Source organism: Apis mellifera, linkage group LG2 (genome assembly GCF_003254395.2).
Source record: "Apis mellifera strain DH4 linkage group LG2, Amel_HAv3.1, whole genome shotgun sequence".
NCBI lineage: Eukaryota > Metazoa > Arthropoda > Insecta > Hymenoptera > Apidae > Apis > Apis mellifera.
The window spans coordinates 5689738-5715935 of record NC_037639.1 but is presented as its reverse complement, the minus strand read 5'-3'; the positions used below and the strand labels follow the sequence as shown (position 1 = coordinate 5715935).

Below are 26198 nucleotides of genomic sequence, written 5' to 3'. Positions count from 1 at the left end.
CCATAGAATCTATTTATATGCTAATTTCTATTTATTTCCATCGAACAAAAAATTATGCACAAAATGCAATAGCAGAAGAATATGAACCACTTTTGATATCCGTAATAGTATTGCATATTTAAATTGGAAAATAAAAAAATCGAAATTACCTAATTATATTTCAACACAAAAAGAATAATAGAAAAAGTAGTGAAATTTCAATCAAAATTATTGTAACATATTTGTTCAAAATAACTAAATACTCCATAAAACTATTGATAAAATCACAATTAAAATTAAATTCACAAAACAACAAATTCCTTTTCAGAAAAATATAATTTTCTTCCAATATCAATTCATAAACATCACCAAAAAAATACTTCATCCTTGTAGTTCAAGCTAACGTACACCCACTACCGCCAAAATGCCTCTACAGCACGGCAACAACCGACCAATTCAAAATCACGTATTAATCAATATTAAAAATTCAACCAAAATCCTTCAATCAATTTCGAACTTCCACTAATTCTTGCTACTTTTTTTGAAAAATCAACGGAACGAGAACTTGACTCGAATTTTAGCAATCCATAAACACCGTAAAAAAGAGAAGAAAAGAAAGAGAGAGAGAGAAAAAAAAACGATCACATACGTGGAATATCATCCGTTTTTCATCTTACGCGGTCAACCTCGTCTTCTCTTCCTCCTTTCTTTTCTTTCTTCACAGTTTCACAGCCCCGTCGAACTTCAAGCCGGCGCGAGATCGCGAAAAAAAGATCGGGAGAAGGCGAAGAGGAAGGCTCTTCTAGCTGGCGAGGATCGGCACTACCGGCGAGGCCATAGCCGCGGCAGGTATTATTAAAACCTAACAAGTACAAAGTGACTTGGTCGACCGGTTCGACGGTGCCACCGGCATAGCGCATTTAATTCTTCTACAATGTTCAACGTATATACAGGCGACACTCTTTCCCGATCCCGTTGCTATGGAAACGTTGTCCTTGACCCTACAGGAACAGGGTCATCTTTTTCTCTCCGTTTGCTCGTTTTGCTCCACCGTGCTCCTCTCCCGGTGTCCGTGGACGTGGTCATTGTCGAGAGGTGGAATGGTCATGGGAGGAGAGAGAGAGAGAGAAAGAGAGAGAGGGATGGAGGGAGAGGGAGAGGAGGTGCCCGCCTCGCCACGGACAGGGAAATGCGGATCACGTATATACTGGGTGATCCTGTTAGATGCAATCGTCCGTTCTGTTAGCTTGTTAACGAGGGAATTCGTGCGGGATTACTGGTTTGCTGGTTTTTTGCGGCAACTCGCGAGAGTGATAACTGTAATTTATACGGGAGGAATTTTCAGAGATGCTTTGGAAAGTAGCGTTTCTCAACCATTTTTTTCTTTCGCCACGTGACACGTTCATCAGTGATGAAATATATAATAATGTTAAAATCAAAATTGCGCGTGATGGATAAAATTGTGCTTGGTTTAGGATGAACTTGATGTTTCTGATTATTATTATTATTATATGTAGCAGTGTGTCAAAGATTGAAACGTGATTTGAATACTCGTGGTTGAGAAACACTGGTTTGAAATATGATTGGTGAGAAATATGGGGAGTAAATTTTTTCGTTACCTTTGTATAACGATTTTTCTTACCGCGTTGCTCGAATTTTGATGAAAATTTATTACGAGGTGTTATCGATTATAAAATGAGATATTTATAGAAAGAGAAATTCGATGTAATATCATGTTGATTTATGACTGATGTGTCGAAACATTTCTTGGAATAATACATGAAAGATGCGTGTATATTTATAGGAAATAGTAATTAATGAAAAATTATTCAAGGACAATTGAGAGAAAAAAAATTACTTGATTATATATTTGTCATTGCAACATTTTTAATACTTCTAAGAAGTACTGATAGTACTTGTTTTTCCTGATTAAAACTTTTTCTCTTGTAATTAATCTACCCATTGAATCAATTTATAATCAATATAATCAATTTAATTATAAATTTATATTTATATTTTCTCCTTTTCGCAAGAAACAATTTAAAACGTTAATAAACACTTTTTATTTTAATTATACGAAGTTGAATTATCTCTATCCAGATATACAAAGCGCGTTTAAATTATAATCCATCGGTCTGATTATCTTGTCAGAATTCGAAAAGATTATTTTAAATGAAGATCTTTTGACAAAATGAATGTAAAATAAAAAATGAAATTTAAACGCAACATCGAGGCCAGATTTATTCTGGCTATTAACCTTCTTTTTTTCTGGTACATCAGCACGTGCTGCAATCAAGAGTGAAATCGGTTTTGTAATTTAGTTGGAATTGATGGCAACACTTTGCAAGAAATTATATAAAGAAATTTATCACATAATGTATTAAATCATATCTTGAAATAAACAAATATTCTTTAAATGAATTTTAATAACGATTAGGAAATCTAAAAAGACTTACTAATTTCTCTACTAATTATTAAAAATTCTTTCATATTAGAATAAATTTAAATGAAAGAATTGTTAGTACACAAGTATACAAGAAATTTTACTAAAATAATTCTTTTTTTTTTTTTTAATTTTCTTTATAATATTTAAATCTCTTGCTGATTCATCGATATCTCATAAGTATTTTTTCTCATTAGTTGCATAACTATATAATTATTTAAAAAAACAGTTGTGTCGATTTTATGTTTCTTACAAACATCATCTTAATTCTAACTTTTTTCCTCAAAATCATGTTTCTAAGTACAACTTCATATTTACGTATCTGTAATTAAAAAAATGATTACGTAAAAAGATCTCTCAAAAAGATATCTTTCTATAGAATATTCTATATCTAAAATATTATAATTTGACATGGAATTTTTTCGATCAATTTAAAATTTATTCTAAAAATTCGATATGGAAAAAAAAAGGACAAAATTTATATAAACTCACAAGTATCGATGACAAAGTTCACGCGAGCGCATTTCCAAGGGTCGACAACAATGCTCGCAAAGCCAATCCTTAGAGGTAACGTAAAACCGATTGCTAGTGAGGAAAGTGATCAAGCTGCACCCTCTGAGCCTAGCCTCGTTAAAAACGGACGTACCCACCTCCCTCGCGTTCATTCTCGTGCATTATCGTCCCCTTAATTCGCACCCTCTTGCGCCCAATGCACGCAACCCCTTCACGTTCACCTCGAGAAATTCTCAGAACCTCTGGCAAATTTTCAACCTTTAATTTCGACTCACTTTCGACCACCTTCTTCAACAATAAATAATTTCTTTTTCTTCCCTCCTCTCTTTTAATGATCTTTTACGCCTTGCCTGTGTTTTCACCTTCGCGAGACACGCACGCATCAGCTCACGAGATTAATGGCGTTATTACACGTTTATACGTCGTATATTTTGAATCATTCTTTGAAGTTCCGGAAAAATTATATACAATTTTGTGTTTTGCTCGAAGAAAAATATTTTGATTTTCAAATATTATGAGATTTTTACATACACTTTCACTTTTGTTGTTCTCTTTTTATAAATAATATATTAATTTATATTATTAGTTTGATTAATACTTGTTATGTATCTTCAATAACTCAGGTATGAAAGAAATTTTAAATAAATCATATAATGAGAATTCTTTTTTTATATTTTATTGTAACATGTAGGTAATAATAATGATAATTATTTTTATAGTTGATTTTGCTTCAGTTTACACAAAAAACTTTAATTGTCAATTTAATTCTGAATTATTAAAACGAAATATAATTACATATAACGTAACTTTAAAACTTTTATTTATATCATTTCAGTATTTTTCATGATCTCTTCCACTTATCATCGAAGAGGTCTTTAGATTATCGATCAAATATTTTGTACGATTCCCTTCTACGATAAATCTCGATATTGCGCAAGATTTTTACGATTATACTACCAATCAAATAAATCTTTACACCGCTTTGTTCATCATGTTTGCATTGCCGCAATGTTCTTTGCTTTGTTGCGATCTCGCAATACTACGATGCGTCGATTTTCTTCAATAAATGTTATTCGAATTGCATTTATCATTTCCATTATACTCGACGCGACGAAACTCTATCCCTCGCCATCGTTTCTTGCCTTATTTTCAAACTATAAGAGGCAGGAAACGCTCGAAATACGAGGCATCTCGAATACCAGTTTTTTTCTCTTGATACAACATTCGTGAAACTTTGATCGATAAGGTTTCTTCAAGTTTCGTTCAAGCATTTATCTTATCGCTTAAATAAAATTTCAAATTTTTCTTTCACAGCAATGATTAAGATTCTCTCTAAAATTTTCTCATTATCGAACACAAACGTTTATATAATCCATATTATTTCTCCCAATAATCTTCTTTGTTACACATGTTCTATCTTTCTTTAAGATCTTCTTTTATTTGCAAAGGAAATATATTTTATTCACTGTATTCAATTATTTCTACATTTCCATTCATACCTCCACTTTCCAAATATCTTTTCCCCCCTTCATCCACAAATCTATCCCAATATTCCCTTCCTCCTCACTATACGCACTTTCATCAACAGTTTATCATAACGTCCACGCACAATTATTTCCAAAATGATCTATATTTCGATCCAATTCTCATCCTTCCATCACCAAACATGTTCCAATAACTTTCAACTTTTCTATCTTATCAAAGCTATCCCAACTGCCAATATTCCCTCCTTCCTCCCCTGTACACAGTTTCATCAATTGCAACGAACGACGACGACAACGACGAAAACGACGTGTCAACAGCGTTAGCTAACCGCGGAAAGGCAGCTCGCTGTCGCAGATACCGTATCGCCTGATAACACCCCACCCGACCGTGTCCAAGTTACGCTTGGGACAAGCGAGAGGGCCCGATAAAGCGTTTTATTGCGGTCGACGCAATCAGCCGGGTAATCTGGTGATCGTCGACGCCGATTCGGACGCATGCTGGCGGCGATACACACCCGCGACGCCTCTCTTCTGCCTCCTCGGCGGCGTCAAGGCTGCTGCGACACCTTTTACTCTCGATGGGTTTCCAGTTTCGCGGAACTGGAGGGATTAAAAGAGGCGTAGTGCGTATTCCTTGTTTACACAACCCGTTCCATTTAGAGACGGTGGAAAGAAAAAGAAAAAGAAAAAAAAAGAAGGGAAAAGATTTCTGCTTGTTACGCGAAGATCTATTGGACACCATAGTATTGGCCATTGATTAGAAATTGGATCGATTACAATTTGTCAAAATGAAGTCGAGTTGGTTCGTTTCGTAGGAATTTTGTTCATTGTGTCATATATATATATATATATAGTTAAATTTCTATTATCTGAAATAAAATGTCTTTAAGATATAATTGTTAATTATATAAAGCCAAAATTGAAGAGTTTTTTAATTTCAATGATAAAATTATAGATTTTTTTTTTAACTTTGATATTAAGGGATAAAATTTGATACATTTATATGCATTTTAAGAAAAATTCATGAAACTTTCTCATATAAATTCTTATTGAATGAAGAAAAAATCTTTTCTATCATTAACACATATATAAAACCATTACTGTTGAAATGATGGCATGTATAATCATTCATAGGCAATTTCGTCATTCAAAAATATAAAATGACTATATTTACTATACACTTACTGGGAAACACTATCATGTCACTTTTACATTTCTAATTCTTATTAAATATTGTGTAATCATGCTATTTAAAAAAAAAAAAAAAAAAAAATCAGTTAATGCTTACATTTTCATTTCACGTTCATTATCATTTAAATAAATTGTGATATTTGCATACATATTTCTTAATTATTTATATTTGAAATAAAGGAAAGACAATAAAAGTTGAAAATATCGTTTTAAATTTGACAAAGATTCTCGTTTCTTTGTTCCGTTTGTTCTGTGTTCAAGATGGACATTTTTATAAAAAAACACATGAAACGTGAAATGGAAATGTTGAAATTCTGACGTGCGAAACGCAAACCATGCAATTTTCGTCTGTTTTCACTTCCTTAGAAAAGCAAACAGAAGAATGCACGATTTACATCTTAAAAGCGACATGATTGAACACGTGACTCACCTTTCTGTTGGTCCCGTTGAATAACTGGAGGATTCTTCGCCTGATTCAACGCTGTTGAAAGAAGTACAATTCATCTTTCTTTCTTCCCATTGCGACCGAACTTCGTCTTGCACTCTTCGTTTCAATTCCTCTACTCTTCGTCTTTCTTCCGAAATTACTTGGCTGCCTGTAATAGAGAAAACATGCCAATTTGATTTATAATAAAAAATAAAAAAAATAAATAAAAAAATAAAATACCTGTTAACCAAATCTTTAATTAATATATATAATAATATTAACATATATTGTAAAAATAAGTATATTATTAAAGAAAATTTTTCACTTCCATAATATTTACTTTACTATATTGAATCAAATTAGTTGAATTGAATTAATTTTAGCCAAATATATACATTTTTTTCATATACAAAATGAATAAAATATATATATAGATAGTAAAAATTTAAAATTTAATTAAATATTTTTAGAAGAATAGCTTATAATTGAACGCTATAAAATTTTTTTTGCAAAGAGAAAGATAAAATATTTGTTGTAGACAATTAATACACCTGAAAACAACTATTATCTAGTTTAATTAATTTTTACATACCCATAGAATTCTTCACAAATGATCACTGTAATTGAATTTTATTATATAATAGTTTGAATGAAAAATGTCAAACACGTTTACTCTGTTACCTAACTTTTATTACATTTACATTAAAGTATGTAATATTTACCTTGTTTTGCTAAGTGAAGCTGTCGATTTCTCTCAATTTCCTTGAGGGATTCGATAGTTTTCCTTCCCAAGCTGCCCTGATTGTTTACAATGGGAGAGTCAGTGGTGACCCTGGAGATCCTGTCGAAGTCTTCCCTGCTCGGAGATCGTTTCTCATCGCTATTCTCACAAGAATTTTGCGCCAACTTTGTCAGTTCATCGTTAATCGCTCTAACTCGGTTTCGTCCCTATCACGATAATGGATAACAAATCAAACAAAAATCAAAGATTAAATATCAAATTAATTTATATTTGTTTTCTCGAAGTAGAGATGATTTAGAATTGAAATTAGTACGTTTACTAACTTCTTCCAACCGTTTCAAATGCGTTAGCTTCTGCCTTTCGAGACTTCTCGCTTCTTTAGTTGCCGTGCTTTTCGCTTCAGATCTCTGCGCTTCCAAGTGGTTCAATCGAGCCTTCCTGGTCTCTATCTTGGCCGTCAATTCGCTCAAGTATCTGGAACAGATATTTGCACCACTAATTCTATGTTAAACTCAAATGTCAATTATCATCTTGAAGATATATACAATAAAGAAAATTTATGTAAATAGTTTTTAGTAGAAGAAATTTTATTCTATTGTAAATTCTTTTTAGCCAAGTGAAAAAAGAATTATCATAGATAATTCAACAAGAAATATCATAGATAAAAATAAGATTAGAATATCTAAATATATCTATTTCTTAACTTTAATCATATCTACTATTTTTTCATAAACATAATATCATTACAAAATATATTAACAATAAATCTTCTCTATAAATTCCTTCCAAAACTTTATGAATTCAATTCAAAAAACAAGATCAATCTAATAACAAAATTTAATAACAAAATTTCTTTAAAAATCAATATTATTAATTATAGTTTCATACCATAGTAGTTAAGCTAAGTTTTTACAGTGAAAAATAATGAAAGAACGATTTATTATCAAGAGGATAGGAAGAATGGACAACCGACAAGGATTTAAAAGGATTTATCCATATAATCGTACATGAAATAGATTTACCTCTGTAATTCTTCCCTAGTAGCCAGCTTGCTCGCTTCTTCTTCCAGATGATGAAACTCCAAATCCTCGAATGCTTTCCTCTCTGACTCGAGGACGTCTTGTTGAGCCATAAGCTTCTCACTGATATCCTGTTGCACGGTTTCGTCCGTGCAATTCGCCAACTCCTCCTCCAAACGGCTGCAAGCCTGCTGAGCCCTTTGCACTCTTTGCTTCGCCTCTGCCTGTAAATTCGCCTGGCTGGTGTTATCCACGGCCATCTGTCTCTCGAGCTCGTTTATCCGCATCTGTACTTTTATCTTTTCGCCCTCGTCCTGACTCAGTTTCAACGATTCCGACTCGTATTCTGCAGAGAGCAGTGCCTTTTCTAATTCGAGCTGTCACACACAATGCAAATTCACTTAAAAAAAACTTATCAAAGAATCGAGCGTATCTATAAAAGTTTCTTTAACAACCTGTTCCAAATTTCGTTTTAAAAATTCGAATCTGGAAAAGAGAAAAACGAACTTCTTCATGTTATTTTTATCGTTTTTCTTTTTTCTTCTTCTTCTTCTTTTCAGAATTTATATATATTTAGAAATGCTCGATGCACAAACGAATGTACAAACGTGACTGAACGTGAATGCTCGAAGAGGAAAGAATCATAGAATCTTATCTCTATGCGAAATACAAAAAGATAAATAAATTTTAACTCGAAGACAAACTCAGATAAGAGGATAAAGAATTGTCGATGATCCTTAGTAATACTGAATGCATTCATATCTTTAAAAGAAAATAAAAATATCTTTAAAATTGGTGTCTTAAAAGAAAAATAATACTTTCCATATTCTTTTTCTTAAATACAAGAAATATTTTGCAATTCTAATCTTTTTACAATTCCTATAGGATACCCTGCCTATACGTAATCAGTTAAAAGAAAAGTTAAATCACACCAACCTCCCTACTAATCTCCTCCTCTTGTATCTCAATATCCGCCACGCTCCTCTTCAATATATCCATATTACCAAGGATATGCAATTTTTCATTCTGAAGAAACTCTATGTACTTCTTCCTATCCTCCTCCTCGAGCTCCTTCCTCTCTTTCTCAGCTTTAGCTTCGTTCGATTTCGCGTTGTCCTTCTCCGTATTATTCTTTTTAGGGATAGTGCAAATTTCTTTGGACTTGGAAAGCATGGAAAGCTGCTCGATAGCTTCCAGAAGATCGTCGTTCGATATCGCCAGCTTGTTCTCGATCATCTCGCACGAGTTCGACAACTGGCCATTCTTCTTTGGCATGGAATGATTGTTTTGATTGTTGTTCTGCACGGAATTAATCACTACATTCTCGTACAAGCTTACGTTCCCATTCATAGTAGAGTTACCATAATTTCGCGAATGCTTGTTTTGTTGCCCATTGATCCTGGTCCCATTCAATTGGATCGTCCCATAAGTATCCTTCGTTGGATCGATGATCTTTCCATAACCTCCTATATCGTTGTTGTTGAACATCGATCCATCGATGCTTGTATTCTCATAGCCAGAGCTACGAGCTTGCGAGATCGAGCCGGAAAAAGTATGATCCCCGTTGCCAAGAACGTTCGGCCATATCGTCGATTGAATATTATTGTTATTGTTGTTTGGCGCAATTGATTGCAAATGATCCTGCGTTTGATTGTCCGGATGATTTCGACGATTGTTCGGCGAGTTGCCATTTTGGAACAGCATCTTCGAATTTTGCACGTTCACGTTCTCGTACGAAGCCGAGTTTGATTGTTTCGCGGTGTCGAAGGAGAAGTGGGGTTGGTTTTTTGACGGGCTCTTCGGGCTGTCGAAGGGTGAATTGTAGCCGAGCCGTTTGTCACGTGGTAGCGAGCCATTCGTTTTGATCCTGTGAAAGAAAATATCGAGGTATTGTAGTCTTAACGTAACAAAAGGTTTTTGTGTTGTTAATAATAGAGAGATTGACTTTAGCTAGAGATATAAAAAAAATTACTTTATAATAAAAATACGCAGCGTATTGTTAAGATCCTCCGCATCTTCTGCGAGAAGATCCGGAGAATTCGATTTTCTATTTATTTCAAAATACAAAACGGACATCTTCTCCATAGAGGAGAGAAGAAGAGTCTACGCAATTTCTACGTATAATACACACTGCATAACGCATTAACAATCGTGGACGGCGTATCAAAAGAGTACGGTAAACGATTCCGTGTCAAGCTCCAACCTTCTCGCATGCAAATAACCCATTCACCTGTTGGGTTGCCTGGGTTTCTCCACGGTGCTCTGCCTCTCGTACTCGGCACACATGGCGAGGATCTCCTCGAGCCTCATTTTCTCTTGCCTCTCGACCTCCTGCTCCCTCAGCCTCTCCTCTTGCGCCTGTTTCCTCTTGTTCTCAGCCTCCCGCCGCTTGTTCTCCGCGTCGATCTGTCTCTCCCTCAGCTCCTCCAACGAGCAACCGCTTCCGGTGCTAGGGGTAGGGCTCTTCACCCGGCCGAAACCTCTCTTCGGCTCGTTGTACTTGGGATTTCGATTGAACGCCGGGCTGGGCGGTTGTATCCTCTTGATGTTCGGATTCGATCCGAAACCTTGGGAAGCCCCGCCTACGCTCCTCAAGTTGGCAGCACTGTTGCAGAAATTCCCGTTGCCAGGGCTGTTGCAGATGTTAGGATTCGAGCCGAACTTTTCCAACTGGAGATACTCGGTCGTGGTGGTTTTCGTTACGATCAGACTTTGGCTCATGTCGAAATCTCTCAGATCGGTCTCGAGATCGGTCGATCTTTGACAGGTGAAACTGCGTGACATCAATTCCGCTTGATTGCTCTTCGTTTGATTGACATTGTTCTCGTTGTTGTTGTCCCGATAATACGGCTTGTAGGTTTTCAGATACGATTCTGCCGTCGAGTACATTTGTATCTGATTGTGATTGGGCGATGAAACGTTCTGATACTGATGGTTAGGGGTGCTGGATCTACTGGCAGGCCTGATCTCCGTTCTCTGACGATTCTCGTCGCCGCAATAATTGGGAGAGGAGGATACGAAACAGCTGCCTGTTGGTGTGGATGTGCTGAGCAAATGGCCGGGCGAGGATGACGAGTTGAAGGATGGCGTGTTCGAGCAATTTCTTTCTAAATTCGTTAAATTTTGCAGGGGTGAATTGTTGTTGTTGCTATTCTTTAACGAGATCAGACTGGAGGATCTCGAGTGGCCGAGAATTTGATCGGCAGGCACGTTCGTGGTAATGGCGCCCGGTGGAAAGACTTTCGGCGAGACACAATTGTTCCTGTTCTGCTTCGACAACATCTCGAACTTCGTCAGCTTCCCCAGGAAACCCATCTCCTCGTCCGAGCAAGAATTTCGAGGAGATTTTCGCGGAGCAACCGGTGGTTTCCTTTCCAGATGATAGTTCTCTTGAAGCTGGCTGTCCGGCAGAGAGAAGCTTATTGGCGCCATGGAGATTCTCGAGTGCGGCAGTACGGATCGTAATTGTTTCGCCTCGGCTGGATGGTTGAAGCGCATGTAGTTGGATCTACCGATGGACAGCATGCAACCTGAAACGTTAAATTTATATGTAATATCACGTGGAAAGATTTTCAATACTTTCTTCTTGAAATATATATATTCCTTTATTTCAGTTAGAATATTTCTAGAAATACAGATCTTGTAAATGACAAAGAAATTTTTATATTAACAAGAATTATAAATACATCATAAGAAAAGATTAAATTCTCTTTGATGGAATAGAATTGTTTTCTAGAAACTATGAAACAAGGAATAGAGATATCGCATAATATTTTAGGACAGATAATTCTCCAGGCTTTGATGTCGTTTTAATATTGCCAAAAATATAAAATTCAGCAGAGAAAATTGACCAAGTGACACCTTTACGAAAAAGGTTTGTACTTGGCCATTCGTATGTGAGTCAAGGTCTTACCTTGAGCGAGTCTCACAGGCGAATTTATCGGTACACCATCGACTGCCGTGCTTCCATTTATGGGGTGAAGAGTGACCACGCCGTTATTGTTTTCAATCGTGCAATGAATGGACTCGACGCCAGTACCAACGACAGAAATATCCGCATCTCGGCTTGATCCAAGGGTTAACTTACCTAAACAAGAAAAATATATATATAGAACGATTAATTTAATTTAAATTAATTTAATTGATAGAATATAATAATAATTCTTAAACATCTCGAGAAATATTCTGCTCTTTTTTTAATACATAAACAAGAAAAAAATATATATAGAACAATTAATTTAATTTCATAATGCTCTAATTAGAGAGAGAATCAATCATCAATTCATAGAATTATTATATTTTCTTAAACATCTCGAGAAATATTCTGCTCTTTTTTTTTAATACAATATATTATTTAAAAACATTTTGTAACAAAGTTTAATAAATCAATTCAAAATAGTGGACAAATATGTTCGAGGAAAGAAAGATGGAATGAATCGAGAGTTGGAGAGCGCGAGACTCTAAAATAAACTGGAGTACAACGAGTGCACCTAAATCTGAGAATAATGCAGTATGTAACATGGTTTTCGAGAAATGCGTGATACAAATTTAACTATTATTCTAGATGGGAAGGAAGAAACGATGCCAACCCCGTACGCGCAACTTCGAAAACCTTTAACTTGGTACTAAATCGTTTGAGGAACTGTGTTTGCGCATACACATGCTTTCATCTTCGTAAATTTACTGTCTTGGTTCGCGAAGTTGAGGCACAAACTTCAAAGCAATTTTGTACATACTGGGTGGTGGAATATCGAATTGATACACGTGTGTGAAAAAGAGATAATTCGAATGAAAGGTATTTATTTATTTTACTTTCAGATTCAATTATATTTTTAATACGAATGTTTCATCCAATTGTTGTTGAAATGAAATTAGATAATTCGTAGTAGGAATCGTAGTAGAGATTTATAAAAGTTGAAATTTATTTCTTTGACAAACAAAAAAAGAGAAAGTGATAAAATTATTATTTTACTTGACCGGGATATATGCTTCAAATATGTGCATCGTGATTCGTCTTCTCTCTACAATGCATTATGGGTTTGTGTAATTTAACGCTTAAATGAAGGAAGTCGAAGAAGTTCAATGGTGCATTTGCTTGATTGGACAATTAGACGGCGAGCAAGGATGTTATGAATTAGTTGTCGGGCCGTGGTTAATTGGATTTTTGTTGAATTGGAGAAATGACGTGGGAGAGAAGTAAATGAAAGTATGATTGAATTAAAAATTGAGCTGTCCTGATTCTTTCGTGTCGAAAATCAATACTTTACGACTAGAAATCTAAATTACTAGATTTACTTAGCAAATCTTCATTCTACAGAGACTACACGTGATGCATACTCGCGAAACAAAAATAGAACTAGACTTTTGATATTCTAATATAACACTTTCTTTTCTTTTCACGATCGAAAACTATTAAAAAAACACATTCAAAAAGAAGAAAAAAGAGCCATGCATCACTCACGATAATCGAACACGAAGAAATGAATCAGAAATTTGAATTCCAATTCTCCAAATAATATTTTAACTTCCCTTTCACTATATACTACTTTTTCCTAAGAATTCTGCTGAAACAGATAATTTCTAAGCTAATCTTACGTAATAATTAAAAATCGAGAAACGATATAAATATATCAACCATCGATAAAACTAGTCGAATAACTTTCAAGCGTACACTCGAATAACTATCGAATAACTATAGATCCCGTCAAGTGGCATCTAATAATACATCCGCCTGATAACTTCCGGTCCCATTGCGCAACCTCGATCGAAACGAGCCAACAATTCGATTATTAATTTAAAAAAAAAGAAAAATTACGATTAAAGAGATTGAAAATCAAATTTACCACCTTGAAAATCATCCCTTTTTCTAGTAGGAATGCAAGGAAGAAGCGTGGAAGAAGAAAAAAAGACCACCAACCGCGTTACTTTTCGCAGGATATTCCGACCCGTGAAAGGGTCGGCTCGATCATTAACGCGAAATAACTTCGGTTAATATATACGGGATCCGCGAGAGAAACCGAGTAAATCGCGGCGCATTCTACAAAGGACTGGGATGTTATATTTAGTTTTGGCGCGGTCGTCCACTCTCTCGCGCATTTTCGGTCTTTTTGGAAAAGCTTCCGCCACGCAACGTTCAAAATACACCTCTCGTGCGGAGGGGTGGTGAAGGCTCGCCTAGTTTGCGAAACGCAGCACGCGACGATTTTCGAGAATCACTCCTTTCTCTTTTTAATTTCTTTCTCCCTTCGTTCAACCGTTTCATACGCTTGTCATCGGATGATTTGTAAAATGTAAATATTTTGGATTCCGCGAGGGTGGTAAATAAGGATGGAATCGAGGGAATTTTTGAAACTAGAGTTGATATATATGTATTTTTCTTTTTAGCTTTGATACTTGTAATTGGAGGATTGAAGAATTTTTGTAATATTATTATCTCGATGGATTATGTTATGCAAAGAAATTTTTTCCAGACTTCCAATTTATCCTAGAATGTAGATCTCTTATAATTTTAACGACCTTGCCAATGTATATCGTGCATATGAAATATCATTGAATTTTTTTTCTAAATAATTAGCTAATGAAATGAGAATTTAACTCAAGCAAGTTTATTCGTAATGCTTATGCGAATAGCTCGCGAAAACCCACAAGTTTCCAATAAAACGAGTTTCACTCGCTCGAAGCAGCTCCACCGCGGAACAGCTCTATCTGCATTCCAGTCCTAGCTTCGTAGCAATGAATTAACAAAATTGACGGCGTTGCGTAACACCCGATAAATCCGTAGTGATCCGTGGCTGCGATTCCGGCAGGAGTGTGTGCAATTACACCGGCCGAATCGCATCCACGATCTACAACCGCTGCAAACTGTAATTCCATCAACACTGATGGACCATCCATCCCGTGTAATCCACACGCTAAACGATCCTCGATCGCACAACAACCGGTCACGAAATTCTTAATAAATAAAGAGAGAGGGAAAATTTAGATTTAGAAACTTTAGACTCTTTGTGATATTTAATGATTTTTTCTATGGAAGATCATTTCAATTTTTTTCTTTTTAAATAAATCATTCGTGTGCTTTTATGCGTCCGTGAATATCTGTTATACGTAATTATATTGCAGAAAAATTGCTATCGCAGAAAAACTATATTTAATTAAACCGTGAAGGTTATATTTATTATTGAATGTATAATGAGTATCTGAATATAATTACGTGGATATTAATTCTTCAGATTTTAAAATTGATAGGATTAAAGAAAAAGAAAATCAATTTACTTTAACAATATATGAAATAATAATAATTAGTCGTAGAGGAAAATGCTTGAAAATTATTTTGAATGTGATTTAAAAAAAAAAAGAAAAGAAAAGAAACACTTATTCGAAAAAGTAAAAAATATTGAGCACCCAGCTCAATAATTTCTCGACACACAATAGAGAAAATAGAGATCGGTTACTAAAATTAAGATCGTGAGATACGAGAGCCGGTACAAAAAGACGGGAGATCAAGAAAAATCTGATCGAGCTCTTTTGGCTTGATCGTCCAATTTATATGTTTTATACAGTTACGTTCGCGTAGACAGAATTTCGTTTCGATCGGAGAAAGTTCTTCGTGGTTCGTCTGGCACGATTATAAATTTCAATGGAGCCAGCACCGTTCCACGAGGAGGAAACAGGTGTGAGAACGTGTCATGTTGAGGAGAGAGACTTGCCACGTACAATTCGACCCCGTGATTTTGATCAATCCACGAGTTAACTCGACCATGATTCTTTTGCATTCCGCTAAGAGAGAGACTATCGCATTCCATTGCCGTTCTGTGTTCGTATTGATTATTTCGAACTCATAGAGAGATGAAAAATATGCGATATACAAGTGTAGTAATAGGTTTGAAATTGGTACGAGAGTTGATGGAATGCATCGATCTGAAAAAAATTTATCGGGTGAAGGGTTTTGTTGAAGGCTTCGGTGAGTGAAAGTGATTCGATATCTCTGCGTACGAGATTTTTTTTTTTTTTAATTAGAAGATGATTAAAATTAGACGTACAATATAAAAATATAGATGTTGATCGATTAAAAAATAATGAAAAGTTAATTACAAAGAAGAGTATATATAAGTCTATAACGAGAATATATATTAATTTCTTTTTTTTTCTTTTTCTTCATTCAACGTACTTAAACTTTTCTTTCCTTGTTTATTGTTCGTAAATAATTCTACTGTAATAATTTGTTTCTTTTACCGAGTTATCTCAACGTATCATATCCATTTTATCTTGAAAGAAATAAAACTGTTCCAGTGATAACGAAAGACAAATTGACTTTTAATTCGGTAAAACCGCAGACACTGCAAGAGAATGATATCGTTATCCATATATATATATATATATAAAAATATTGCAAAATCATCTGACAACGGAAATTTATATTTTAAACTAACATGTAGACGTTACACACATGTAATAGATTTACATGCTATATTTAAATGCTGTATCACTTAATTACTGTACCTCCTCCTCTATCCATGTACTCTGATATTTACTTAAATTATTTCTTATTCATATTTTATTTCATATCGAGTCGATTCACACCTTTTTCTAAATTCATCAAACTCGTCCCAAACGAATCTTAAATTAAACGTAAAAAGAATTTATTTCTTTTCTTCTTTTTCCAAAAAGAAAGAGAAACGAGTTTCCATCAGTCAACAACAGATTTCTAAACATCTCCATCCAACTCTAGTACAGAGCTAACAAAACGGCACGCTCAAAAGGATACACGGCTCAAAGTGTAAAACGTGTAACTCTGTTTTTGAAGCCTGACACTGTGTCTTGCGTCTTCTACACAGCGCTTCAAGCATCAGCGGCTCAAGCCTGGTTGAACGTGTTAAAAGCTGGTCAAACAATGACGTTGGACAGTTACGTACTGAAAACGAGAAACAGGAAGGATTACTTCCTGGCGATCGTTTCGTTCTACGAGGTCGCGCGTATGATCAGTTCTTTGTTGATATCTATCCGGTGGATCAGGTTAATGCGAATGCGAAATGCATCGACCGACAATAAACGCTTCCGCCTCTGGGACGATTAGTGGGATGATATTTAGCGTAATCACCTTTACGGATGATGAATGGTCCAGTTTATCCCCCATTTGCATTTGCATACTTTATTTTATAATTCGTCTTTAATGAAAATTATTGGATTTTGATACTAAATAATTCTTTAGAATTAAAAACTATTTGAATTATCCCAACATACTTTTTATTCTCGCATGAAAAGTATACTTGAGAGAATATAATACAAATTTATTGGCCCAATCCTCTACAATCCTTTTTCTTTACAAAGGAAAAATTGATCTCTTCGAGTATTGTATGTAAAATCTTGAATACCACAAATTTCCCAATTGACAATTATATAATTATTTATAAAGAGACAGATTACTAAAAATCATAAGTTTCTAGTAGTTTTATTGAGTTAGTCGTAGTCAATTTTTCAAACTTATCAATAATTGTATTGTATCTCCAATATCTGAATATCTTCATCTCTTTCTACAATTTTATTTCGAGCGAAACTTTCAAATTAAAACGGTAATTCTTGATCCAACATCTGTCGATCGAATTGCAAAGGGTAAGGGGTTGAACAACAACAGCCTCCCCCGAAAGAAACCGTTCGTATCGTACTACTTCCAGGACTGGGAGCCGGTCGTGCTAAAAGAGAATAATAGAACGGCCGAGAAAAACGAACGTCGCCTGAAAATACACGCCACTTTGAGGATTGACTCATGCAATAATTTATATTGCGTTCTCTCCCCTTCTCTCTCTCTCTCTTTCTCTTTCCGTCACTTTCTCCGTCTTTCTCTGTCCACCAATATTCACGTACATTCAAACGTACACACGCCGTACACTTTTCCCTTTTTCTCCATGGATCCTCTCTCTGTCTATCTTCCTCTCTATGCACCGACTATATTTAAGTGCAACGTACCACGCTTATGAGACAGAACGTTCCTCGTGGGTTACTGTCCTCTCCTCCGACTCCCCTTCGACCGCGTAAACGCCTTTACGCCATTTATATACCGCGTACAGAGGCGTCATATATGAGGCTATGCACGTGCACTTTGTGCATGTGAACGTGCACCATCACAAAGTTGCTTCATAATTTTTTTCCTTTCTTTTTCTTTTTCTTTTTTTTTCCCCTCCCTTTGACTTTTTTGCAAGCTTAACTTCTTCTTCTTCTTCTTCTTCTTCTAATGTGCAGTGCATCTTCCACCTCGTCATCATTACCATCATCGTCTACTTTTTTCTTACATTTAGACGATAGTTCTTAAGATGCTTAAAGAGATTTCTAGGATATGTATGTGTATTACAGGAGGTCGTGTATTGTTAATTAAACAGTCTGTGATTAGTCTATGATTGTTGAGCGAGAAGATTTTCAGCGAGTCATCTGAAATATGGATAACTGTGGAGTATATCTGTGATCTTTGCTTTGTCAAGGAGATGAATTCGCGGTTCCCAAGTGGAAAAATAAAATAAATGTTTCTGTAGTCGTTATTTAGATGTATCATCTTTGGATTTGAGTTGAATTCTAATTTTTTAAAAAATTATTAATTCCAATTAACATTTAATTTACTCAGAAACGAGTATTCTTAAAAGAAATCACAAATGAGTTTGATAAAGTATTTTTGAGTTTGTTCTATGTGTAATAATAATGAGAAAAAATATTATAATTGACGAGGTTGTAACTGCAAAATAGCATGGATGCACTATTTTGATTCATCGCTTTCAGGAAAGCTAGTGCGTTTCTGGAAACATGAAATAAAATTTCTGGACATATGTTCCTTCCCATGAAATGTATTTCTGACGCACTAGACTGAAATATTCTATACGAGAAGAAAGTACGGATGAAACGTGTCTCCTGAGCGAGATCATCGTATGTTTGATGATTTACGAACGTACCACAGTTAATCACATTTTATTACAGCCATTATTTAATTATAGAGCGGATTTTCCTGGAAGTATTGTAGTATCCTTTTATGTGCGCATACAAGGTGCACACGATACGAGGCAAAATTAATTATAATTCGTTAAAATTTTATTAAAAAAAAAAAAAGAAAAAAAACAATTCTAAAAGAATCAATAAAAATTAATGAATAAGCATACGTGTTTTACGCCTCGTATTGTTCCGAACGAATGTTAGGAAACGATATTTATCGTAAAAATTGGGAAAAAAAATCTCAAATTTTAAAATTTTCTAGACTTTTTAATATACTCGAATATATACTATATATGTACGCGTTAACTTTAACGAAAATCATTAAATGAGGAAAGTTAATTAACGAAGGATAATCTTCGTTAGATAAGAAGATCCTAAAAAGCAACCAAGATTTCAAATTCCATTGCTCTCGAAAACATACTTTGGCGTTCCTTCAACATTCAATACGGTTTAATTTACGTTCTAGAAGAATCTTGTACGAGCTATAAAATGAACAAGCAACATCGAGGAGGAGAGAGGAAATATATGCAAGGAACGCGGACCGCACACGAGTCTAAGAATTCCAAATTACTATGGAATCACATCCGTAGTAACATTTTCTAAAAGAAGAAAATATAAAAAAAAGGAGACGATAAAAATTTCAACGATTATTACAACAAGTTTTCGACGAATGTTAAAACAAAATTTCACGAACAGACTCGGTCAATTATGAGTCGCATCTGATTATCCTATTTAATAAAAAATAAAATATAAACACATTTATAAATTAGAAACCAATTACCATACACGTTGAGAACAATCCAATTAATTTAAATACCTATATTATTCTCGAGATCCGATATTCTCGGCCAGCACCTGTAGCAGGCTCTGTTCCTCTTTACAGTAATCTCAAGATTGCTTTCTTATCGATCGAGAAGAGTTTCCGGTTCGCGACTCGCCGCGCAGGAAAACCCATTCCTCGCGTTGCATTTTTTTCCGCCACGGTAATCACCGTTCCTTTACACGACGCCGTTTCATTGGACGCACGTGCACGAAGACGTGTAAAGCGCACGGCCGCGTTGAAAAGAAGGGCTTTTGCCCTCCCTTGGGGAGGCTCACGCGGGGAGGATATCGATATCCGGACGTATTCTCGATTCCACGGTTAAATATTCGATCGGCACGGTTTTTTTCAATGGGGCAGAATTTAGATAGTAGGCCGAGCCAGAAATGCAGCGCGATCTTTATTTATAGACAGTTGCATTCCCAGCCCGATTTTTTAAAAGCCGCCTCTCTAATCTAATCCTTTCGGTGTTCTAGCTTCGATCATTATATGAGTTTTGGAAAAAGTTTGTTTCTTTTACGTCGCGTTCGCGATTGATCTGGAAATTTTCTTTTACTCGGATTTTGATTGAATTGTAAAAAATCGAGGTTTTAATAATAGAACTGATTTAAATTTTATTTACCGTTCTATCAAATCAATTTATAGTTCCAAGAATCGTTATCATAGTCGCAAAAGAAAAAAAGAAAAAAAAAATCTTTATACATAAATTCCAACAACTACGCAACATCAATCGCATAGAAAACGTCTCGTATATGCATAGTAAGTGCCTCTCATGCGGAAACGCGCATACTAGACGAGACGACGTCATTGTTATCTTGTTCTATTGACAGTAAGATCGCTGCACACTCATTCTCCTTCGATTCCTTTGCGTGGAAAGCCGATTGTATCTCGGAAAATTACAAAACTAGTTACGAAATTTCAGTTTTCTCCGCGGAAAATCTCGTTCTCTGCGTATAGAATTGCATACTTAAAAGACGATTGCAAGAAATTTTCTAATGGTATTTTAAAACTTGTCAAATTTTGTTTACCTTCCGGAAAATTCGAAGCATCAAAGCATTTATTATAAACTCTTCTATACTCTCTTCTATTAAATTCTCTACCATAAAAAAATTGCCAATCACAAAAGAGTTCAGTATTTGATAATCCAAAGAATAACATAAGAATCATCAAATTTTGATTAGCATCAAAATATTTCTGCAATCCTGTAAAAACAAACAAATGATTTTTATTAAAATTGAACAAAATTAGACGCGTAATTATTTTCATTAATCCCACAATTTAATTAACTGCACAAGGAGAACACGTAGAATGGTGGAGAATTCAGAAACACGATAGAGATTAAGCGTGAACGAGTTGACCATTCGATTTCGTCGATGAATGCAAATATTTGTGTTCGGCCGGCTCCTTTCCGGTTTTGACACCGGTGCACGTGCACAGAGGAGGAGAAGGAGGAGGAGGAGGAGGAGGAGGAGGACTTCTCTCGCGGCTTCCTGCCGCGTCCCCGATATATTTTTAAAAGCGTGAATCCCCGCCGCCTGTAGAGAGAAATCTCTCTCCTCGTCTCGATTATTTCAGGAATAAGTAGACCCAAGTTGCCGGAGGTTGGCCGCCAGGTTGATGAATTTTACCAGGCTAATTGCACGACGTCCGACACTTAATTGCGAGTCATACCGCCGTCTCGTTACCGATGACTACTTCCAACTATTTGATGGATCGTTTAAAATCTTGTCTGAAAAATCTTGTTTATAGTAATTGAAATATGATTCAATCCTCGTACGCGCAAAATTTTTGACATCGTACCGCGACTCGTGATTTTAACCGTTTTCTAATAATAGAATTGTAATCTTGGAATCGAGATTGACACCGAGATGTGTAGCGAGCGAGTCAGTGATTTAATTGGATTTTAACATTTTCTTTTTTTACGAGAAGATAAGAATGAAAAAAAAAAAAGAAAAGGGAAAAGGAAGTATCTAAATATTGACACAAAGATTAATGGAAAAAAGATTAATGATTTTGTGACTCGAGAGATAGAAAAGATTTGGATAAAATTTCACTGGATTTGGTGTTTATTCGATTTGATCGAGAATAAAAATGTGCGATACGAGATTGCATAATTGAAGCAAGTGGAGAACTTGACTCAATGAACTCAAGATCACGAACGAATGTGTGATATCTCATCAAAAATTTTAAAAAAAGAAAAAAAAACTTATCATAACGATTTATATAATTTTAAATTACTACTTGTTTTATAACAGATACAAATTTAATTTGTATTTAAATTAATAGAAATATTTTTATGATTGAATCCATACGTGACAACATACGTTTCATAAACGGAATATAAATTTTGATTAAAAAGTCGACAAATTGACACGCACACGATTATTAATAAACTCTTCTCTCGTCCAATTTCGTAATTATATATCTGAGAATACACGAGAATACCCGGAATCCCTCGGCCTCTTAATGTATTCTATTATAGACGACAAGGAAGCATCGAGAAAATTCCAGGAAAATCTTTTCAAAGAAATTCACTATATTTCATTTCACGCAGATATAATCACAGAATTTGTGTAACGCGCAAGAGAAGTGAAACTCTCCTCGTTGGACACTCTATACATCACTATTAAACTTTTATCAGACAGAATTACACACTACGTGTTGGAATCACGGATTAAAATTGATGAATCATTGCGTTATAATTGCAACGTTATCTTGCAAACGGTTGTCGCCTCAATTGCCTTCATATACGGACACAAGCATTGGTTATTAAATTTAATAAAACGATTTTAATAATTCAAATCTCCCTAAGAAGAATCTATAAACAAGAATCTATAAACACATTAAAACGAAGAAGAAAAATGTACAATCTACCGCAGAAATTATCTACAATTCGTATAAATAATATAAATTGTAGATATCTCGATCGTTTCAAAAGAATAAATTCAAATAACGAAAACTCCTTTCATCATTAATCTCAATTCTCTGATGTTCCTGCCAACCTCTATACACAGCCTAAAACTATTTTAATTCCACATCCAAATTAATTCATCTTCACGATCGAGGAGGCAAACAGTTCGATACACCCTCGCCAAACACATCATTGTTTTTTCAATTCGCACAGGTGAACAAGCATGCCTTACCTTCGGGCAAAGGATGTAGGGTCACCGCCGTTGACAAACGTCCGCTTCCCGTGGAAACGAGATGCGGCGCTTCCGTTTGCACGCGCAACGCCCGCCCAGCCTCGCGCACCTCAAGACCGGCGGTCGCCATGCCTGGACAGAGAAAGGAATATTAGTGAAAATTACTCACGAGTATTGAAATTAATCGTAGAAATCGCGTCTATAAATTCACGAAGGGTGTATTATAATTTTCGTGGACACTTTGCTGTCTCTCCCCTTTCTTTGAAAGATTCGTAATATTCTCGACTTCTTAGCAACGATGAGAGAAGGATGAAATGTTTAAATAGCCATTCAAACCATTTCAAGCACACTTCTCGTCAATTTAACGATTGCTGGATTAAATTAAAGATTTTTCCAGCACATGGCCATCCGCAGATGGAAGGAAGGAAGAGGAGAGACTGTTTGAACTTTGGTCACCGAATTCTCGATACAATCGATTCCAATTGCTCACCCTGTACATCTGAAAAGCCACGACGTTTTTATTCGTATTACGGCCCTTCATATTTTTCAATTTAAAGATTATAAAGGAGGATACACGGCCGGCGCCGGTATCAATGTCAAATTGCACGGGACACGAAAATTATGCAGGCATCGGGATCACGTTGAAAAAAAAAAAAGAAAGGAAAAGAAAAAGGAAGATCCTTTTCTCACGTTCGTGGCACAAGTTGTGCGCCTCCTCCGCGCGGCGTATACCCACTAATTTATCATGACCCGTGACTCCAGAGTGAGACGAGGGGGTACGGGGAGGAGGCGAAGAAGAGGGATAAGAAAAAGAAGGGAACGAATGTAACAGAAAAAGAATCCCGGCCATCCCGAGGAGACCGGTTTCCTCTCCTTCTCTTCGCCCCGTTATCCCTTCTTCTTCGTCACTTATTTTTCTCGTCTCGCGCCGGTAAATCGATCTCATCCCCGACTCTTCGACGAGATCGAATTCGTTATGCTTTGAGGATCGGTAATAGTGAAATCTGGAAATAAACGACACGATTGAAATTGGCATTTCTGAACTCTTAGGTGTAAGTGGATCGTTCAATCTTTCCATCCTGTCGCGAGAGATGTATATAGTTGCAATTTATTGTGATTATTGTTATTTCTGATATAATAAATTCTATAAGGAAGAAATTAATATTATAGGATCGATTTGCTTTTCTTCTTCTTCTTCTTTTTTTTTTGTGAATTTTGTACTTTTGTATCGAACAGAATCTCTGGATAATTTTTCGAAATGTTATTTTATTTGAATTTATTCTTCACATTTTCTACAAATAAGAATGTATATATGTAGCTTTGTTTAAATAATATTTTTATATAATTAACATTATTCGTTTAGATGTATAAAATACTCGACAATTTTCAAGTGAATTGAAAACTGTATTCCAGGAAGTGCTTCGAACGTTTTAAATTCCAGGAACTTGTTAAATCATCCTGGTAACTCAAAACGTGTATTTTTGAATACTTAATTTATTTATTCTAAGCATCTTATCTTGTTGAGCGTTGAAAATTTAAAGATGGCTTTAACACGAAACTCTTTGAATCTCTTTGACAAATGTTGAATCGATAAATTATTATAAAAATCTTATTTATTGACAATCTTTTTATAATCGGGAAATTCTTCCTAAAAACATAATAAAATTCGCGATGATATAAACAATCAAACGAAAGTTTGTTCGATACAATAATTTTCATTCGTCAAAACTAACCACAATTTCGTGGATGATCGCGTAGATCACGTGTACGGATAACTCGAGTAAAAAGGCATTATTTCCTCATGCCAGAACACGATAGTTCAACGGGACAGTCTAGCGTAATGCGCTTAATTAAAGTTGTTTCAACTCGTTAAGATCGTTCGCACGGGATGAACAACCCTATAAACGGCGGCAATTCGTCGACAACTGGAACGACAGTTTTCATCGTGGAACTTCGTTTTCATCGAATCTTCCTTCCCCTCTTGTTGAGAATTCACTTCGTTGAAGTTATATTCCATTCACGATCTAAGAGAAATTTTTTCATTCCGTTTCTTTTGTTGTTTGAAATTCCAAATTAATTTAGATTTTCCAAGACAAGTATTTTTAATAATATTGATAATTTAATTGGTGTATCGATGATTAATCTCAGATTTTTTTCAGTATTCCGTGCCATCTAAATTTTTTCAATAAGCTTCAAGATTGTTTATTGAACAATTGATAACATTTTTCTTCACGTGTCGTTTAATATTAATTGATGTATAAGTAATCGATCTTTCTTAGGAACGTATCTAAAGATAATCTCGCAATTAATCGACAGATAGAGATATTATTCGAAAAATCATTGCTATCTTTTACAAAAAAAAGCTTGATTTTAATTAATTGTATTTATATGCATATTTAAAAATATTTATTACTATTCAAACATGTTGCTGAAAAGATTTTTGTATCTTCTGATAAAATATATATATTTTTTTTATTTTTTTAACAAATAGTTGTCAATTTTTCCATGCAATATTTTAATATTCGAAAAAGAAAGTGTCCTACATATTCTAATATTACTTCAAGTATTCGAAGAATTGTGAAGAGAAAACAAGATCTTGGATACAGTAAATTCTTCTAGTATTTACACCCTCGATCATTTAAAAAAACGTGCCTGTAAACATATTGGAAAATCTAAAAGGAAAACGAAGACTGTGCATTCCATCGATATTTTTCTGTGTAAAGTCAACAAACTGGACTATTTTTAATCGTCTCACTTAATTCCTTGCTATTTTCGAATAACTACGGAACCAAGAGTGGAGCATTTTTCAATTTGGCTCTCCTTTTTTACGTAAACGAACGAATTAAGGAAGATGATAAGATGAAAGTGAAATATGTCTTCCATACTCAGCCGATCCGAGCAATCGGAGAATCAATTTTTCAAATTATTTTTATAAAATTAATATATATTTTCCGATATCTCAACTTCTTTCTTAAATAAAAAAATAACGAACCGGTCAAAAAGAAGGACACGTCAAAAATCATCATTGTTTATTATCACACCCTGAAAATTACGCGTTTCATGTGCTACTAATTATACATTCCTATAGGATGAGCGTGCCTCGAACCTCGAACCAATTTTGTTTTTTCTTCCAGAGTTTACGAGCGTATTTTCGTATTTCGAAACAGCGCACGCAATAACCGGATGCTTTTTTTCCCCAGGGTGAATTTTTCCTCCCCTTCTTCTCCTTTCGCTGATAATAATTTGAAAAGGAACGCGATTTCGTGGAAGACTCTCTTTTGATAACTATTCCAACCAACGATCTTGGCTCGTGTTTCACTTGCTCTTATTCGAAGATAGAACGCCGTAGATCTCGTATTTCTAAATGTCGAAAGCGCTCGAGAAACGCGATAGCTAGGAGGGGGAGGATTTCCAAATGATTGTGCTCCTCCTCTTCATCAATAATCGATTCATCCCTTTCCTCGAT

General features: G+C 35.1%; 1 protein-coding gene and 1 long non-coding RNA gene across 5 annotated transcripts in view; both read right to left on the bottom strand.

The window, feature by feature from the left end:
• LOC410895 (pleckstrin homology-like domain family B member 1) overlaps window positions 1-26198 on the bottom strand; it is a 66264-nt gene that overhangs the window by 11227 nt on the left and 28839 nt on the right. For all 4 annotated transcript variants that reach the window (XM_026439020.1, XM_026439021.1, XM_026439018.1 and 1 more), the window contains exons 2-9: window positions 22733-22864; window positions 11712-11885; window positions 10029-11328; window positions 8735-9665; window positions 7802-8175; window positions 7103-7253; window positions 6760-6985; window positions 6041-6206 (exon numbers count right to left, since the gene is read on the bottom strand). In XM_026439020.1, coding sequence (XP_026294805.1) covers window positions 6041-6206; window positions 6760-6985; window positions 7103-7253; window positions 7802-8175; window positions 8735-9665; window positions 10029-11328; window positions 11712-11885; window positions 22733-22862 — 3452 coding nt within the window. In that variant the 5' untranslated portion in view covers window positions 22863-22864. The remainder of the gene's footprint in view (window positions 1-6040; window positions 6207-6759; window positions 6986-7102; window positions 7254-7801; window positions 8176-8734; window positions 9666-10028; window positions 11329-11711; window positions 11886-22732; window positions 22865-26198) is intronic.
• On the bottom strand, window positions 1477-2734 carry LOC107964043. Its single transcript, XR_001702109.1, has 2 exons — window positions 2436-2734; window positions 1477-2265 (listed from the first exon to the last, which is right to left on the bottom strand). It is a non-coding gene; the product is annotated as an uncharacterized LOC107964043 (long non-coding RNA).